This window comes from Trichomonas vaginalis, chromosome IV, assembly GCF_026262505.1.
Source record: "Trichomonas vaginalis G3 chromosome IV, whole genome shotgun sequence".
NCBI classification, from domain to species: Eukaryota; Parabasalia; order Trichomonadida; family Trichomonadidae; genus Trichomonas; species Trichomonas vaginalis.
In genome coordinates this window covers 33355291-33372649 of record NC_067206.1, presented here as the reverse complement: position 1 = coordinate 33372649, position 17359 = coordinate 33355291, and the positions used below count along the sequence as shown (strand labels likewise).

The 17359-nt window shown below is 34.3% G+C and overlaps 11 protein-coding genes and 4 pseudogenes across 15 annotated transcripts, besides 5 other annotated features; 4 read left to right on the top strand and 11 right to left on the bottom strand.

The window, feature by feature from the left end:
* Positions 1-708: 708 nt before the first annotated feature.
* Positions 709-17359: part of a mobile genetic element that runs on past the window's edge.
* TVAGG3_0214290 (uncharacterized protein) lies at positions 915-1235 on the bottom strand (the record flags this gene model as incomplete). The annotated part of the gene is made up of 1 exon (XM_001317311.1): positions 915-1235. One exon carries the CDS (start codon positions 1233-1235, stop codon positions 915-917), a length of 321 nt encoding a protein of 106 aa, XP_001317346.1.
* Positions 1236-1374: a terminal%2Cinverted (terminal inverted repeat of Maverick-1B transposon ID:TVAGG3_0214220).
* Positions 1375-1611, bottom strand: TVAGG3_0214280 (uncharacterized protein; the record flags this gene model as incomplete). Its single annotated transcript, XM_001317312.1, has 1 exon — positions 1375-1611. The coding sequence occupies one exon, from the start codon at positions 1609-1611 to the stop codon at positions 1375-1377; it is 237 nt and encodes a 78-aa protein (XP_001317347.1).
* On the bottom strand, positions 1660-2100 carry TVAGG3_0214270 (uncharacterized protein; the record flags this gene model as incomplete). Its single annotated transcript, XM_001317313.1, has 1 exon — positions 1660-2100. One exon carries the CDS (start codon positions 2098-2100, stop codon positions 1660-1662), a length of 441 nt encoding a protein of 146 aa, XP_001317348.1.
* Positions 2131-3703, bottom strand: TVAGG3_0214260 (annotated as a pseudogene). Its single transcript has one exon. A coding segment is annotated over exon 1 (1573 nt).
* Positions 3734-4164, bottom strand: TVAGG3_0214250 (annotated as a pseudogene). The gene has a single exon. A coding segment is annotated over exon 1 (431 nt).
* On the top strand, positions 4210-4449 carry TVAGG3_0214240 (uncharacterized protein; the record flags this gene model as incomplete). Its single annotated transcript, XM_001317315.1, has 1 exon — positions 4210-4449. One exon carries the CDS (start codon positions 4210-4212, stop codon positions 4447-4449), a length of 240 nt encoding a protein of 79 aa, XP_001317350.1.
* On the top strand, positions 4474-4809 carry TVAGG3_0214230 (uncharacterized protein; the record flags this gene model as incomplete). Its single annotated transcript, XM_051226754.1, has 1 exon — positions 4474-4809. The coding sequence occupies one exon, from the start codon at positions 4474-4476 to the stop codon at positions 4807-4809; it is 336 nt and encodes a 111-aa protein (XP_051111740.1).
* Positions 4899-5007: a mobile genetic element.
* Positions 5149-5257: a mobile genetic element.
* Positions 5378-5439: a mobile genetic element.
* Positions 5478-6041, top strand: TVAGG3_0214190 (uncharacterized protein; the record flags this gene model as incomplete). The annotated part of the gene is made up of 1 exon (XM_001317316.1): positions 5478-6041. One exon carries the CDS (start codon positions 5478-5480, stop codon positions 6039-6041), a length of 564 nt encoding a protein of 187 aa, XP_001317351.1.
* On the bottom strand, positions 6320-7186 carry TVAGG3_0214180 (annotated as a pseudogene). The gene has a single exon. A coding segment is annotated over exon 1 (867 nt).
* On the bottom strand, positions 7843-8833 carry TVAGG3_0214170 (organellar and viral DNA polymerase type B; the record flags this gene model as incomplete). Its single annotated transcript, XM_051226753.1, has 1 exon — positions 7843-8833. A coding segment is annotated over one exon (991 nt), but the record flags the coding sequence as incomplete, so codon positions are not given.
* Positions 10149-10622, top strand: TVAGG3_0214160 (uncharacterized protein; the record flags this gene model as incomplete). Its single annotated transcript, XM_051226752.1, has 1 exon — positions 10149-10622. One exon carries the CDS (start codon positions 10149-10151, stop codon positions 10620-10622), a length of 474 nt encoding a protein of 157 aa, XP_051111738.1.
* TVAGG3_0214150 (KilA, N-terminal/APSES-type HTH, DNA-binding family) lies at positions 10960-11697 on the bottom strand (the record flags this gene model as incomplete). The annotated part of the gene is made up of 1 exon (XM_001317317.1): positions 10960-11697. The coding sequence occupies one exon, from the start codon at positions 11695-11697 to the stop codon at positions 10960-10962; it is 738 nt and encodes a 245-aa protein (XP_001317352.1).
* TVAGG3_0214140 (organellar and viral DNA polymerase type B) lies at positions 11909-12520 on the bottom strand (the record flags this gene model as incomplete). Its single annotated transcript, XM_051226751.1, has 1 exon — positions 11909-12520. The coding sequence occupies one exon, from the start codon at positions 12518-12520 to the stop codon at positions 11909-11911; it is 612 nt and encodes a 203-aa protein (XP_051111737.1).
* Positions 13192-14276, bottom strand: TVAGG3_0214130 (annotated as a pseudogene). The gene has a single exon. A coding segment is annotated over exon 1 (1085 nt).
* Positions 14317-15660, bottom strand: TVAGG3_0214120 (keratin-associated protein family; the record flags this gene model as incomplete). The annotated part of the gene is made up of 1 exon (XM_051226750.1): positions 14317-15660. One exon carries the CDS (start codon positions 15658-15660, stop codon positions 14317-14319), a length of 1344 nt encoding a protein of 447 aa, XP_051111736.1.

Below are 17359 nucleotides of genomic sequence, written 5' to 3'. Positions count from 1 at the left end.
GTAGTAAGTACATCCCGAAGAAGAAATTTACAAAGGATGAAGATGAGGAGATCCTAAAATATGTTAGAGAACATGGTGCCAAAGGTTGGAGAAAACTTGAGGAAAAGTTTGCAGAGTTGAGTAAAAAAACAAGAACATACATCTTCGAGATCAAAATAAATTACGCGAGAGATTTGTAAATTATTTATCTCCAAATATCTCTCATAATGATTGGAGTCAGGAAGAAGATGAAAAATTGAGGAAACTTTACATGGAGTATGGTTCAAAATGGGCCCAAATTGCGAAATTTTTCCCAGGAAGAACTGATATAAACTTGAAGAACAGATGGCAGAAGTTTAAAAATCAAACAGCTGTGGTGAAACCTCAAGAAAATGCAAGAAAATCGAGAAAAGAAAATGATTCTGGTGTCAAATCTCAAGACGAAAACAAGTTGGTAAAAGTAAATGATTCTGGTGTCAAATCTCAAGACGAAAACAAGTTGGTAAAAGTAAATGATTCTGGTGTCAAATCTCAAGACGAAAACAAGTTGGTAAAAGTAAATGATTCTGGTGTCAAATCTCAAGACGAAAACAAGTTGGTAAAAGTAAATGATTCTGGTGTCAAATCTCAAGACGAAAACAAGTTGGTAAAAGTAAATGATTCTGGTGTCAAATCTCAAGACGAAACAGATTTAATAGCTTTATTCACACAAGAAATAATTGAATCAAAAGTTAGTAAACATATCATGGGTACGGCGGCACTGCGTTCCACCTTACCCATTATATGTGAATTTGACACTTTACGAAACCGTTAACGTATATTTTACAACACAAACGATAACACTGACTTAACCTTAAATATTTACAAAGCCACCAACCACTTCACCTCACTAACGTTTTCACAAACGACTTCACTAATGTAAAAAATAAACGTTCTCACTTACAAAAGTATTGCAACTCCTCCCATTGCTGTGCTTCACATAACAGCTCATAATCTTCTGACTCACTTTCTTCTTCATATAGGTCAAAGTCACTGTCAAAATAAATGTTAGTAAGTTTTGACAAAGCTAATGAAACACGCTTACCGTTTGTATCGTATGCTTGTATAAACTTTCCATTATGCTTGTAGTCATAAACGCTCAAACTAACTTTACCCTTTCTCCCTCGTATCTGATAGAATGTATTTTCACGAGGAACGAAGAACAAATTCTTGAACTCATGACCGTTGTAGTTTGTTATCTCAATAGTTTTCGTCATTTATATAAAAATAAAATAAAAAATAATGATATCACCACCCTCACACGTATGAAAACATAGCACAAAAATAAATTTAGGTGAAGTGGTGAGATCTCACCTCTTTTTTCACCTGTTTTTTCACCCTGTTGAATTCATTGCTTTATAACTCTCTTCCTTTCTCCAACTCTTCTAACTTCTTCCTAAGTTCAGCAATGTTGTCCTCATGAAGTTTAATCTTCCTTAATATACCTTCTCTATCTAATGGTTGCTTTATCTTTCTAAACTGAACTCTACCATCCTTCATAGTATGAATGTAAAAACCTTCTGGAATAGTTCCTGATTTAATGTATTCTACCAAAAACTTTTGTTTCATTGCTTCAGTGACTTTATTTGTCATTTCAATCAAATAAAAATTTTAATATTAAATAAAAATAACGTTATTTTTTCAGTAAGGAAACGCAGGAGTTTTACGATTTATTTGAGGAGTAGGTTCTGGTTTAAATGTTGGAGTCGGTTTAGGAGTTGACTTTTGAACAGGAGTTTGTACTTCCATAGGTTCAGGAGTCATTGAAGGTTTTGCTTGTGAAGGTGTTGGAGTTTGTTTAACTTCAGCTACTTCAGTATTATTTACAACATTTGCTTTATTTCTTTTCAACATCATAACTGCTCCTGCTGTAGCTAGCAAACCTAGTGGGAGACCATATCTTATATAAGGTCTTGACCAAATGCTATTTTTGACAGGAGCTGGTGGAACACCTAACCTTGGTGAGACTGCTCTTTGCCATTGTGCAGCTCGTAAGAAATATTCAATAGGTGCTCCATAATCGTTTGGTAAAGTTTGTTTCATAGATGGTGAAGGTTCACGAGAGCTTGATGAAGAACTCATTTATAAGCTTTAAAAATAAACGTTCATCCTTTATTCCTCACTGTCGTCCGTAGCTAAGTTATAGTCATCTAATCTTATTATGGGGATGCCATTAGTACGCACCTGAATGGCAAAGCAACAATCCCTCATAAATCCAATAAGTGGCTTTGGTACATTTTCAGTTGCTAGTTCAATAGGTCTTTAACAGACAATTTGTATGTTATTGGAGCAGTAGATGTTTGACCTTGCTGGAAGCAAAAGTCCACTTCTGTTGGAAAACCACATAAGAAATGTGTGTTGTCATAGCTATCCCATTTATGTTCCACACTACCATCATCCACCAATGACCTCATAACATCTTCATTAAATCCTATCATATCATTGTTTGTATTGCAGGCGTTCGCAACCATTTCATAAAATACAGGTCCATATGATTTTTCAGGTTCTGCAGGCATATTTCCATAAGCTCCCATGGAAAGCTGAAGATATTTAAACTTAGAGTTCTCAAAATTAACATAATAGTTGTCTTTCTTTCTAAATAGTGCCCAAATACTTTTAACATTAATAGGCGTATAAGCTGCTGTAAATGTTGCACTTGAACTATCTGTATTCTTTGAGAATGAACCATCCATAGGAATCCAATCCATAACTTTAACAGGAAAACATAAAGCCTCGTTTGTATAATGTTCTACAAGTTCTGTATAAATGTTAGGGTCTAAAGAGAATGACTTTGGATGAATGAAACATTCATTAAAATCCATCTTTGTTCGAAATAGTTGCTGGGTTACAGTTGTAATAGTAACTGTTCACTAGCTTCTACTGCCTTCGTTATCATAGTGAATGGTTCATTCCATGGAACAAATTTATTTGTCGGTGGATTTGAATCTGAAGCAAATGCAACTTTAAGAGTTGGATTGAAAGCAATGATATCATTTACAGATATAGATGTGCATTGTAAGGCGTCGCTACTGAACTTTACTTTAAGCTGAATGTTTCCTGCAAAAGCTGGAATAAATCGAATAGCTTCTAATGGAAGGAATCTTCTAACAGGAATTCTTAAACGAAGCTTAAAATCAAATGATTTTCCTGCTGTAATTGGACCACTAACAATTTGTCCTGTTCTGCATGTTCCCGAATGACTCCATACATCTTCATGTCGAGTCTTTGAGAAAACATCTACTTTCTTTATTTGTTCGGTAGTTTGTGAGTTTGAAGTTATATATGCTTCTTCTCTTGCGTTGTCTTGAGAATATACGATACGACCATTTGCAAGGATTTGATATCCAGCAACTGCATAGAAAGCGTCATCGAAACCAATCCAAAATCCTGGTGGGTTTGTTTTATTGGAACCTGAACCAATTTCTTTATCTGCAATAAATTGACCTTCCATTTTATACGTAATGAATGTATTGTAAAGGTCCAACATATTTTCACCAGGAGGTGAGAGATTGAATGTTACCCATGTGTTATCTTTAGCAGTTCCAGGTTGTGATGGAATCTTTGCGTCAGAATATTTTCTATTAGTGTCACCAATTTGAACTGCATTGTCTATGATATCGAAATATGAGCGAATCTGATGAATATGCTCTGCTGGAGTAAATTCGTTTAGCTGTTCGTTCTGCATGTATTTACTTCAGATAAAAATATCTATTTACTTCATTATTCTCACTCTTCTTCTTGGCATTCGTGGTGGAAGTTGTTTCTTGACATTTTCAATGAACTGTACATTCTCTTTTGTCTCAACTTCTTTCACTGGCGGGTCAGGGTTCTTTGACTCGGTTTGTTTTTCAATGAAATTCACGAACTTTGCAATAAGCTCTTGGTTCGTTATTGAAAGTACATCTGGCTTCTTTTCTTCTGGTTCTATTGACTTTTCAGTTTGAATAGAAGGCTTAACATGGGCTTCGTGGACTTCACCCTTGCCATACACCTTAATGTTGTCGCTCTCTGCATTCGCTAATGGAACCTTTCTTTTTCTTACGTATATTTTACCATCTTTACTCTGACTTACGTAATAGAAAGGATGTTGTATTCCTCTGGCGTCATTTAATATAATAACTCTCGCTCTGATTTTGACAAGCTCATTTTACATCGGTTAAAGTTTTAATTTTGTTTTTTATCTGCAGTCAAATGACTCAGACAAGCCCTACGGACAAGACCCAAGGGGTCATAGATGTTGAAGCATTGAAGAAAGAAATTCGTGAGCAAATTTTATCCGAACTGAAGGAACAAAAACAAGAACAAAATCCAGAGAGACCAAAGAGAAAACTTAGTGAAAAACAACTTGCTGCATTAGCTGCTGGAAGACAGAAGAACCCACGTTTGCTGGCGAAGAAAGCTAGAGAAGAAGCTGAAGCAAAGAAAGAGTAAATGGTTTATTTTTATCCGAATTAAATGTATAGACAAATACCTTTATCTGTTGCGTTCAGTAGTGAAAACCCTGACGTCAAAATAAAGGGGAACAGAGTAACGTTTAAGTTTCCAACAGACTGGATTGTGAACATAAATGAAGAGAAGTACATTGGCATAACATCTATGTATATAACACGTGCTTTCAGAAAGGTTGACTTTATACTTCAAGTCGAGATAGAAAATGACGAACAGTCTTTAAGCGCCCAAAACATTCACATATACAAATACTTTAAAGACGATACTCTTATATACGAAAAAAAGAGATCTGACATTGTGTCAGATCTCAGTAAAAGTGACATTTACATGTCAAAAAAATAGAATGAGTTTAAGTAATTAAAATTGAGGGTGAGAGTAGTATTGTATGAAATAATATCTCTCACCCTCCAATTCATCCTATGGCGCCGAAAAAATTTTGGTGAAATGCGACCACATTTCACCAAAATTTCTCGGCGCCATATAGAGAACTAGAGCCTGTGAGGTACTGATACTATCCATGTACCTCGCAGGCTCTAGTTCCAAGCCAAAATGGCTAAAAATTGCCCGCAATTGTTCACATTGCGGGCAATTTTTAGCCATTTTGGCTGGGAATTGGAGGGTGAGAGTAGTATTGTATGAAATAATATCTCTCACCCTCCAATTCATCCTATGGCGCCGAAAAAATTTTGGTGAAATGCGACCACATTTCACCAAAATTTCTCGGCGCCATATAGAGAACTAGAGCCTGTGAGGTACTGATACTATCCATGTACCTCGCAGGCTCTAGTTCCAAGCCAAAATGGCTAAAAATTGCCCGCAATTGTTCACATTCCCATCTTTTGTTGGTAAGACGAAGAATATGAAATAAATTATGAAGAAGATAATGATGAATAAAATATCACTTTTTATATTTTTGACACGTAAAGTTGTCACTTTTCTGTCAAACTGTTTTTATCGTTTTCGTATATAACAATACAACATTGTTGCAATGTATGATTTCATTTAATGAGATGTTCGAGAAAAAGTTCAACATTGAAGTACAAACTTTACAGCCTTTACGTGAGTTTCTTGCACAACTGAAAGAAGAAGGTAGTCAGCCACAACTTATAGACTTTCATTATGAATTTAATGAAAATGAAGATGGAACTCATGACTGTCAGTTTGTTGTATTCTCACCATTCAATGAAGTCGCTAAAGAGAAAGAAAATCCATTACGTATAAGATTTCAAATCTCTGAACCCAATGATGATTTCAAGAATGTTTTCAATTATGATGCAATGCTTCCGAGGAAAAATGAATTTTCAAAGATTGTAACACCTGGCATTTGGGATAGAAAGCAAGCTATATTATATTCAAACTTAAGTAAGGGAGTTGAAAATGAGTTCATTGGTCATACAAGAACTACACCACTGCCAAATCCTAAATACTATAAATTAACTGGCTTCAATCGTGAGTTTTGGATAGACATGTTCTCCACTCATGACCATAACTGCCCAGTGTTCTTACCTCCAGACCATAAGGACTGTCTCTACATTGAAGCACAACTCTTAAATTCTACAATAGCTGTATTGTAAAATCTACGCTAGCTTTATTTTTATCACGAATGACCTCATTGCTGACAAAAATAATGACCTCATTCATGATCTCATTGCTGACCTCATTCATGACCTCATTCATGACCTCATTCATGATCTCATTCATGACCTCATTCATGATCTCACTGCTGACAAAAATAAATGACCTCAGAACTTCAACTTACGAATAAAGCTTGTTTTAGTCGTTATTGAGAAGTTAAACTTCTCTTCAAAGCAAGGTTGACATGACTTACATAAGTCAAATCCAATCTCTTGACCGTCATAAAGTGCTTTGTAAAGTTTCATTAAACTGAACTCAGAGTCTTTGTCATATGTTCCAACAGGTATGTGAATGTTCTTATCTTCATTGTAATAGCATTGTATAGCTTCAGGAAACATTTCATTTGCTGTTAAAGCAAGGACGTCTTGTTTGACACCTTTGCAACGTGCATGGAATGCAACTTCATTTAAATCGTTAGTGAGTAAGTCTATGTAGGTCTTCTTTCCACAAAATATTGACTTGTATGCTAAACTTTGTTTTCCAGGTGTTATTTCTGCGAAGTCAGAATGAAATTGACCAAGGTTCTTTCCTATAAGTTCGCGACCGTATCTCTTCTTAAACTCTGCTGCAAGCTTTGGTATGTCTTCATTGAAAATATGCATGCTATCACAGTCCTGGTAAAATATTTGAAGACCCATATCTTCAGCAGTACAGAATACTTCACACATTATTCTCTTCGACATAGATAGAATGTTAACACCAAGTGGACAGAAGTTAAAGTGTCTGCAAATGCTTTTCGTTAGCTTGAAAATAGTTTTATCTGAACCATCCAAACCTTCGAACTTCACTATATGGTTGTAGTTTCTGATGGCATATCTTATAGCATCTTTGTCATTTACTATGGTTATTTTTGACTCAATAGGAGATAGAATAGTTTTGCCATAAATACTGTTCAGAATGAGCTTTATATTTTCTTGCAAAGGATTTCCTTCTTTCTTATACTTTAACCTTAACTCAAACAACTTCTTTACTTCATCTCTTATTCTAATATCTCTGTTTCCATCGTAATAGTATCCTTGCAACACTTCACATTTGACACCTTGATATTTTATGAGGTCTTGTAATGTTATATGGTCAAATACATGAGACAGCAAGTGTTTGAACTTCTGGGAACGTTAAGTTCTGGATTTAGTTCAGGGTCACAAACTATTAAAGGAAAGTGTCTATGTATTCCAATCTCTGTTATCTTAATGAGAACAAAGAAGCCGGACATAAACTTTTCACCAATGCGTTCCTTTTGGTCGTCATCGAATAAATGTCTCATGAGATACTCTGTGCTTAGCATCTCATCCTTCAATACTTTTGGAATTCCTTCTAAAGTATACAATCTTGCTATAGCGGATGGATATAATGAAACAGCGTCGAAGTCAGCAATGAGTTTCTTTTTGCTCTTTTGTTTCATGTTATCTGACAACATACATCTTCCACCTTGAATGCATCTCGAAATAAATTCTCTTGGTTTATTTGAGAGGTCATAAAGATTTCCATTCGGGAAGTACACTCTGTTCTCAAATAATTTGTTAGCAATTGAACAAATACTAACGTAGTCATAAACGTTTAAATCAAATTCTTTCAATATGTCATTGCGGAACTTAACAAAACCTTCTCTTAAAATTCTTACATCTTGTTTGCAATAAAACGTGCTATATTTTTCTATGTCGAAGTGGTTCTCATCTATTCTGCAACCTTTGATGGAATCTATGTTCTTCATGAACGTTTCAATATCTTTTACAAACTTACATGTTTCAGAAATGACACCAGTTCTGTTGTCATTTGCTAACAAAACACTGCTGTAGTAGTTGTATGGAAATACTTCTTTCGGTCCTGTTTGTAAGTTAAACATAGCAGGAAATAGTTTAAGTTTCTTATTTATAACACTGTAAGAGTCTTTTATAATAATTGCCCTTCCTTTATATAAGCCAGTTATTTGCATTGTTCGTGAACCTTTAATGATGGGAGTTCCTTTCACTTCTGTCATGTGTCTTAAGATGAAGTTTATGTCATAACTGAGGTTATGGAAATATATTAAACTCTTGTCAGGAAGTCGCTCCAAAAATTCTGTTGCACAGTTCTGACCCCAAATGCTTTCACTCACTGAACCATCTTCACTGTCATAACAGATGTTAAAAGCTTTATGAAAGCCATCGGTACTGCACTCAAAGTCAGCAAAGAAAACGTGCTCAGGAATGAACTTGCACTTATTTTTATTTACTTCTTTTGACTCTGCTTTCTTCTTCAGTTGTACACAATACTTTGGAGCATATGTCAAATCTTTAAATGGTGCAAGGTTCTGTTTATATAAGTCAGTCGTATATGTGAAAAGTTCTCCATAAGAAATAGGTTCGAAATATTTGCACTCCCACAATGTTTTCATAACATCCCATAGCGGTGTAGTTCTATCCATGCGAACAATGTATTTACCATCTCTCTTTGTATAAATCTTCATCTGTTTCTCAATGTTCATTCCACCACACTCCTTCAAGATTTCTATATAGTTGCGAATGAAATATGTTGTCATTGGTAATCTTTCATTTAGCATGTAGTGGTCTTCAACAAGAAGTAAGTCAATAGTTCGAATAGTTTCACATTCTTTTGGTATGTATCTCTTTATTTCATTATGTCTTGAGTCATTGAAGTAACCAATGGTAACATTAAATGCTATACCTGTTGCGTCAGAAATTTCTTGTACTTTACTTTGAGGAAAGTCTCTAACACGAATGACTTCTCTCATGTGGTCAATAGTTTCTTCATCTACTTCAGCCTGAATGCAAGCATAAACGAAACAATTGTCTTCTGTCATAAGTGCTGCAGTTCTTTTGTTCAATTCATTGAAGATTTGGTAGCGCTCAAGATTTATAGGTAATGTGCAAAGATACTTCCAGAACTGACCGCTTCTCTTCTTATAAAACTTCTTTTCACCAAGGATTTCATTCCAGAAGTCATCTATATCTTGTTTATCTCCTGTTTGTTTAAGTCTGTTCAATAATCTTTTCTGTCTTTCTGTCAGTGTGCTTTCATCTCTATATGGTCTCTTTTTTGGTTTGCCTTTCTTTACATCTGACATCGTTAAGCCTTCATATTCTGTTAAATCATACATCTTTATTTCAGTAAGATTCTTTATGTTTGTCAAGAAGAAGTCATAGTGCATTTCAACAATACCTGCAGCATTTGCTTCTATCTCTGATATAAAGTTCTCCTTCAAGAGCTGATGTAGTAATGTTCCAATATTATTGAGGTTTAACGTAGAACATTCATACTTTCCACCAAGTTTATAACATACTATCCATCTTTGTTGGGAGTTTATTTTAATCTTCTCTAAGAGTCTCATGAAAACCTTACCGAAATGTTTGTGTAAGTAGTCTCTGTTTGGTTCATCTAAAGCTTCGATGTTAAAGTCAATGAGTCTATTGCCTGACTTCACATTTCTCTTCCTATTCTCTTCATCTTTCTTTAACCATCTCTCACCTTCTTTTGGTTTGTCGTCAATGGAACGAATGACATCGTTAGCTTTGCGAACTTGTTCTATAGCGCTCTTAAACATCTCTCTTCTCTGTTGTTTCAGTGTGTCGTCTCTCTTTCGTGTTTCACCAACGTTTGCATTTGTTATGTCAAACATCTCTTGACGAACATCATGCGAAAGAGCTTTACGAGTATGACCAACGTTCGCATTTGTTATGTCAAACATCTCTTGACGAACATCATGAGGTACTGAACGTCTATGATATAAGTCAATAGCAACGTCATTTAAAGGAAATGCTCTTGCATGGACTTCGTCCTCGCCGCGTTGCGGCTTTATGAACTCATGAATTCTATCATAACTTATTGCACCATTATAGTCATTGAGGATGTCAGCGAGTGCTTTTTTGTTTGTTGCGTAATGCTTTGCTACTTCTATGTTAGCTTCTGTAAGAAGTTGTTTTATTTCCGAGTGTTCTAACTTAGACAACTTCCGATACATCTTTAGTAGGAAATAAAAAAATATTTTTGAAAAAATTAGATTAGATTTTTAAAGTTATTTTTCAAAATAATTTAATATTTTTATTTTAATGAAACACATGCAAGATTGCAAGTTCTTTTCATACAATGCTCTCGCTACTGCCATCAAGAATGAGTTCAATAATGCTGCAAACGTTAATGTTATCTTTAACAAGAAGTTTGTGAAAGAATCTAAGTTTGGTCAGTATGTCAGACCATTAGCTATCGTCATTGACCGCAAACGTTATACTTCACAAGAGTTAGCAGTAGTTTTGAAACAAAAGAGTTTCTTCGTGAATGTCAAAGATACTCATTATACTGTTATAAAGAACTCTAATATTGACTTCTTCAGTATTGCTTTAAATCTTTCCGAACAGAAAGAATATAAGAAGGGTGAAACAAATGTGAAATATTATCCTTCATCTCTGAAGACAATAACGAACAAAGATGTTATACAGAAATTCTTACCAAAGGTTGAAGAAGCTTCTATTGACATTGACGAAGGAAGTGAAATGGTTGAAGAAATAGACCCTGAAGTTATTTAAGCAAAAATATATTTTTGAATAACTGAAAGTGTCACCACGTCACCATGTGCTACCAGGTTAATTAACTTCTTTTAAAAATGATGACAACATGACATTTTGACAACAGTCCAGGATTAATGCAAAAATGAATGTTATCGTTAATGTTATCGTTAATGTTATCGTTTATGTTATCGTTAATGTTATCGTTTATGTTATCAGTGTCGAACATAATTGACGTAGGATTCATGACTTCTTCGTAAATGAGTGTAAATATAGCACAAAAATATATTTTTGGTGAAGAGGTGAGATCTCACCTCTTTTTTCACCTCATTCTCTTTTCGTTAATGTTGTCGTGACTTTATTCTTCCTCTTTGAAGTTATCGAAATATTCTGTTATTTTTTCCTTCAGTAATGTTAAGTCTTCTTTGAATGTAAGTATTGTGCAACCTTTGATGTCATAGTGTGTTTGATGTAACGTATCTTGAACTATTTGTTTCACATCTTCATTCGGTGTCATTGAAATCGGTAAGTTTTCACGATAGAACCAGTTTCTGTCAGATTTATATATTTTAGCAAGGTCGTAAAAGCTTTTGTTGTTTCTTCTGACTAAATGCAACATAACCATATCTTTATCTTCTTCATTTTCCATCTCTTCAGTATAAATCATATACTTATAGTTCTTTTCCTTTCCTTTTGGTACCGAACGTGGTATTCTTTTCTGTATGCTTTTGTCTTTGGATTCAATGACTTCATCTTTTGCTTGAAGTTTCTTTTCCATCTCTTCACGTTCTTGTCTGTGAAGTTCGTCAAGAAGTTTACAAACATACCATGAATAGCGAGCTGAAGCCCATTGTGCCACATTATTTACGAGAAGTCTATGAACATAATATCCTCTCAAACCGTTTGGCAATTTTTCACGGTTTTCATAGAGTTTTGGCGACTGGGGTTTTTTACCTACTCGCTGTTCTTCACTGTTTTCAGAAAAAAGTATGTCTCGCTGTGCTTCGCTCAAAAGTTCTTGTGTGCTTTGGTTCCTAAACCAGTCTTTAGGAAGCTTAGTATCTGGAGCAAAACATGCTGTCAAAATACTTTGCATTTGGTACATGTCATCTTTGACTGAACGAATGAGACGTAACTGTTTGTTATACTGTATGTACTCGTATTCTTCATTTATGACTTCATGAACGATAGCAGTTGTTGTGTTCTCTAATGTTGACATTACTGTCTTTACATACAAAATAAAAAAATAAATAAAAATAAAACTAACTTTATTTTCTGACTTTCACAAAAGACCAAAAATAAACGCTTTACATGTATTTTTCAGCAACTTCGTCAAATAATTTTATAGCTTTATCTATCTCATCTACTTCAAACGTTTCTTTACCTTTCGTGGGAGCACCATACATTTTCTCAAAAACTTCAAGCAGTTCTGTTTCAGCAGCTCTCATATCATTAACAAACACAACCTTGACTCTATTGACTGTACTGTCATATCTTTGAGTTATATTATATGTCCTTCCTATCTTATATCTTTTTGTGTTGAAGTCCTTCGGTTTCTGAACGATGTAAAGTAAGCCTTCACTGCAACGTTCTGAGTCGAATGAACCATATGTTATGAAGTTATATCCAACAACTGGGTCTAACCATAACAAAACTATTGGTATAAGACTTTTGTCTATAAGATATGCTCTTGTTCCATAGAATCTTACTGATATCATAAGCTCAGGATTTCTTGTCAAAATTTTCTGAGTTGAAGCATTTCTAACCCAGTCGTTTGTTTTCTTTCCAGATGGAGATATAATGTCTGACAAAGAATATTTGTTGTATTTCTTTGAGTATCTTACGTTTAAATCACCTATTCTAACCACTTTGGTGTCATTGTCTATCTTTCTAACTGTTTCAAACTCAATGTTTGTCATTACTGTCTTTACATACAAAATAAAAAAAAATAAATAAAAATAAAATTAGCGTTATTTTTCTAACTAATGAAATTCATTATTTTTGTGCTGAATTCAATAAAAATAAAGTTTATGTTAGCATGTTAGATCTAACATTCTACCCTAAAAATTATTTTTTATTTTTTCTATCTTAAGGAAATTCATGAGAATTCATGAGTTTTTGACGAAGTGCAAAAGTTCACTTCGTGTCATAATGCAAAAAAATAATGCTGAAAACACACAAAATTCATGAGTTTTTGACGAAGTGCAAAAGTTCACTTCGTGTCATAATGCAAAAAAATAATGCTGAAAACACACAAAATTCATGAGTTTTTGACGAAGTGCAAAAGTTCACTTCGTGTCATAATGCAAAAAAATAATGCTGAAAACACACAAAATTCATGAGTTTTTGACGAAGTGCAAAAGTTCACTTCGTGTCATAATGCAAAAAAATAATGCTGAAAACACACAAATTCATGAGTTTTTGACGAAGTGCAAAAGTTCACTTCGTGTCATAATGCAAAAAAATAATGCTGAAAACACACAAAATTCATGAGTTTTGTGTGTTTTAGACCATGTTAGAAAACAGGTGAGATCTCACCTCTTCACCTAAAATATATTTTGTCTGATTTACATCTAATGAAAAAGTTATTTTAGAAGAATTTTCTTATTCTTTCTGGCTTATTTTTGTCTTTCCAGTACTCCCGCTCTAATGGTCCCAGATGTGTTGGCTTTGACTCTCTCAAGTTCTTAGATGGTATAACATCTTCAACGCCTCCTTCATATCTTACTTTATAAGTGTCATCGTTTATGTTGTAGCCAAGTATTTCAATAACCACTCCTCGCTTTGCTTCGTCAATGGTTTCAGCAAGTTTGCCATTACTACTTTCAACTAATTTCTGACGAGGGTAAAACGCAATAGAGTCGTCAGCAGCTTTTATAAGATATCCATTACCTTGCGTAGAGTCTACGATATAATAGTTTCTACTTAACCTTAAACGTTTCTTTGTCAACGGTTTGTCGTCAAGAACTACACGAACTTTTGTACCAGGAATGAGGGTAAATTGTGTTGAATTTCTGATATTTTGTGTTTGGCTTCGTTTCTTTTGTATATACTTTTCTTCTTGTTGTTGTGTCATTGAATTTGGTGTATGTCCTGTTGTAAATGTGTTGAGGAATTATATACTTCGAGAAAATGTTTCATTGTTTCTTCAGTAAAGTCTCGCTCTTGGTTTAAATCTCTGAGCGTTCTTATGAAGCGGTTTATGATGCCGAGTATGTTATGGTTATGGTCTTCAGTAGTGTAGTGAGTTATGTTATGCTTAATGAGAAAATCTGTGATTTCATTGCTGAGGTATGCACTGTCTTGGTCTGATGTTAAAGTACTTGGGCTATGTTCTGCTACAAACTTTTGTAAAACTCTTAACACTTCACGAGTTCCTTTATTCCTCATTGGATATGCATATGCTTTGCGAGTGTTAACATTAATGAAGATGAGGAATGGGTTATGTCCTCCTTTTCTGCTTTGAATGAGAGTGTCAAATTGGTATGCGTCATTCGTGTTGGAGTAAATTGGTAAAAAGTAGTCGTAAGGGTTTATTTTTGTTTGATGTACAACATTTTTGTCAAAGAACCTTTTCACTTCAGCTCTGTTAGTAAATCCCCAACTCTTTGCAGCTTCATTGAACTTCTTAAATGACCTCCATGGATGTTGTTCGAATACTTCTTTCAAGCTCATTTATGTAAAGTTAAAGATTTTATTCTAGGCTCAAGCGCGTTCATTGAACTCTATACCATGCGAATACAGTCACAAATGGTGGCATATAATCTGCACCCGAGCCTGTTGGATTTGTTGTGAAAGTGTGTGAATGATTTCCTGTGGTTCCACAGAAAATACCTGCGCTTGAATCTACTGGGTCACTTGAAATATCATATCTATTCATTCCCTGTCTATCCGAACCTGCTGCAAGATTTGTATAACCTCTTTTTGTTATTGAATGTGAATGACTACCTGTTGTGTTTGTAGTTCCTGTATGAGTGTGCGGTGGAAGGTTTGCTTCTTTAATTTTCTTCGAACCTCCCGTTTGCTTTGAATATCTAGCACAGTATAAGAATTTATCTACAATCTGTTCCCACGTACCGAAACCCAGAACTGTTGCTGGATTTGTTGAGTTCATTGACGTATAAATAGAACCTATAGGATATAATGTTTGAAGTATTTCTGTCTTTAATGTTTGAAGCTCTGTTTTGTCAGCTTTCTTATCTAACATTGCTGGTAGTTCATATGCTTCAAAGTTTCTGGCATGATCTTCAATATTCCTGCAACTCTTATCTAAATTGTTAAGAGTATCTTTTACGCTTGTACTTGGATTTTCTAATGGTGCACTTGAACCAAGGTCAAAGTTCAATATTATGTCGTCTGCTCTAACAGTAGTGAAGGATTCATGTGTATGGTTCTTGTAGGCTTTACTGTCTAATGTAGCTTGAAGTTCATTTATATCGGAGATGTTGTGTTTATGAGATTTCAAAACTTTGTTCATTGCTTCGAGTTCAACTTTGTCAGCTTTACTTTTAATAGCATCTTCAAACGTTATTTTTGCCTTAACTCTCAAAGTAAATCTTGGTTCAACTAATACACCGTTAACATTGAAAGTAGAGGCATAAATTTCACCGGTATAACCAAATGCTTCTGGTGCTTTAGCTACATCATACTGTACAGTACAGCTTATGTCATAACCTTTAGCACGAATGTATTTATATCTTCTTTCATTAACATTTTTTGTCTTCGCTTCATCACTTCGTGTTAAATATCCATGGTAGTCCGTTATAATCTGTTCGTCTGAAGTTATATAATGAACGTGGTTCTTGACTTTATCACTCAGAGCTAAAAGCTCATTTTTGTCTGCTTTTTCGGCTAATTTCTCATTAACATCATTCACTTCTAATTCAACTCTTCCGCCAGAACTCTTATTATCATTAATCTTTTTCATTAATTCCGTAATTACATCATAAAGACTATATTCTGTTTTCGGTTTTGTAAATAATGAGTCAAAATTTCTTTTCATCATTACATCGCTGACATTAATGATATCAGCTATACCTTTTTCATTTATTCTCTTCATTAGTTCTGCAATAATGACGAATATATAATCTGTTAATTTATTCTCTTCATCGAGGGTTATAGAATGTTTTGAAATTGAATCATTAACTCCTCTAAATAAATCAATAACTTCAGGATACACGTTTTTAATGTCTCGAATAACCCGACCAGTATCCTGTTGTTCATGTTCTTCGTTCCCGTCGTTACGTGGTTTTATATCTCTAACCATCATCAACGCAGCCATAACCGGAGGGTTTGTTGCTATCTGTTCGAAAATCCGTCCGTTATGTACGGTATATCTAAATAATTTCTTTGTGTTTGTTAAAACATTTGAAACAAGTCTTTTAAAACCATCTACAAAATTTCCTGTTTCACCTAATGTTCTTGCAGCATTTACAAGCTCACCCATGCCCGCTTTTGACCCCAAAAACGTCCATATTGCATTTATTTCACTCTGTATAGTTGTCCATTCAGCAAAATTAATTCCTGCATTCGCTAAGCTGAAAATGAAATTCAGTGGATCGAACTTAATTCCACCTTCTTTTTCAATTTCAACGAACTCACTAACATGAGATTTTAAATATTCTTTCGTTAAAATTGTTTTCCCTGATGTTATGTCATTAACGAAACTATCACCGTCAAAAGTTAACGAATTCAATTTCGTCGTTGATGCTTTTATTTCATACACCGCTTTATCGATAGTTTTTGGCTCACCTTCTTTAGAAGCATATGAAACATTAATGAATGAATTATATGTATTCGTGAATGAGTTAAAATCAATGATTTTCATTAATGACGCCTTTAATGATTCATTTACTGTCGAATCCCTTAAAGCAATTAATGAACTGTCATTTATGAAAGGTACACTGCAAACCGTCGAGTTTGGATCAAATCCTGTAGTTGGTGCAGGAATATTAATGATATAAGTCATTAAATCATTAAGTGACGTAAATAATGTTGTCGTTTTTGATTTAATTTCTTTAGCATCTGTTATATATGGTAATTTCATTTCTGTAGTTTCTGAATTAAAGATATTCGCTAAAATGTTTTGTAAACTGTTTTGAACAGCTGTGTAAACCGTTGAATCCGGAACTCTTACGATTTCACCGTCCTTAATAAAAGGCATTGCACATGGTGTAGTGCTTGGATCGAATCTTTTTGGGTTATGATTCAACATATATTCTAATGCTTCATAAACAGACCTATATACGGTTGTATTATCTTTTTCAATAATTTCACCGTCCTTTATAAATGGCATAGTACATGGAGTTAAAATAGGGTCAAACTTTTCATAGTCCTTCCATGTTATGTATTTCTCAGTATTTCCATCAGTGATAACAATATATTTGTCAGTAAGTGTGAGAGAGTATTGACCAAAATATAAACGTTTAGCTCTGTCAGCTTCATACGCATATGCAGCTAATACTCATATTTTAATGAGAATAAAATGTTGTTCTATTTGCAAAGTACAGACCCAAACGAATACGGGACAGTAAAGCTACAAACAAACTTAGGTCTACAGAATGAGGCGCTTGCATTCAGAATGGTTGACTTCAATACTATCGCTTCATTCGTTATAACAGATGAAACAGATTTCATGGAGCTTGAAATAGATGGAAAGAAGCACGAAATAAGATTTCACAATAATGTAGAATATAAGATGGAAACATTAGCTGGAGTGTTAAATGCTCTCATAAGTACTACAATAAACAAGGATAACG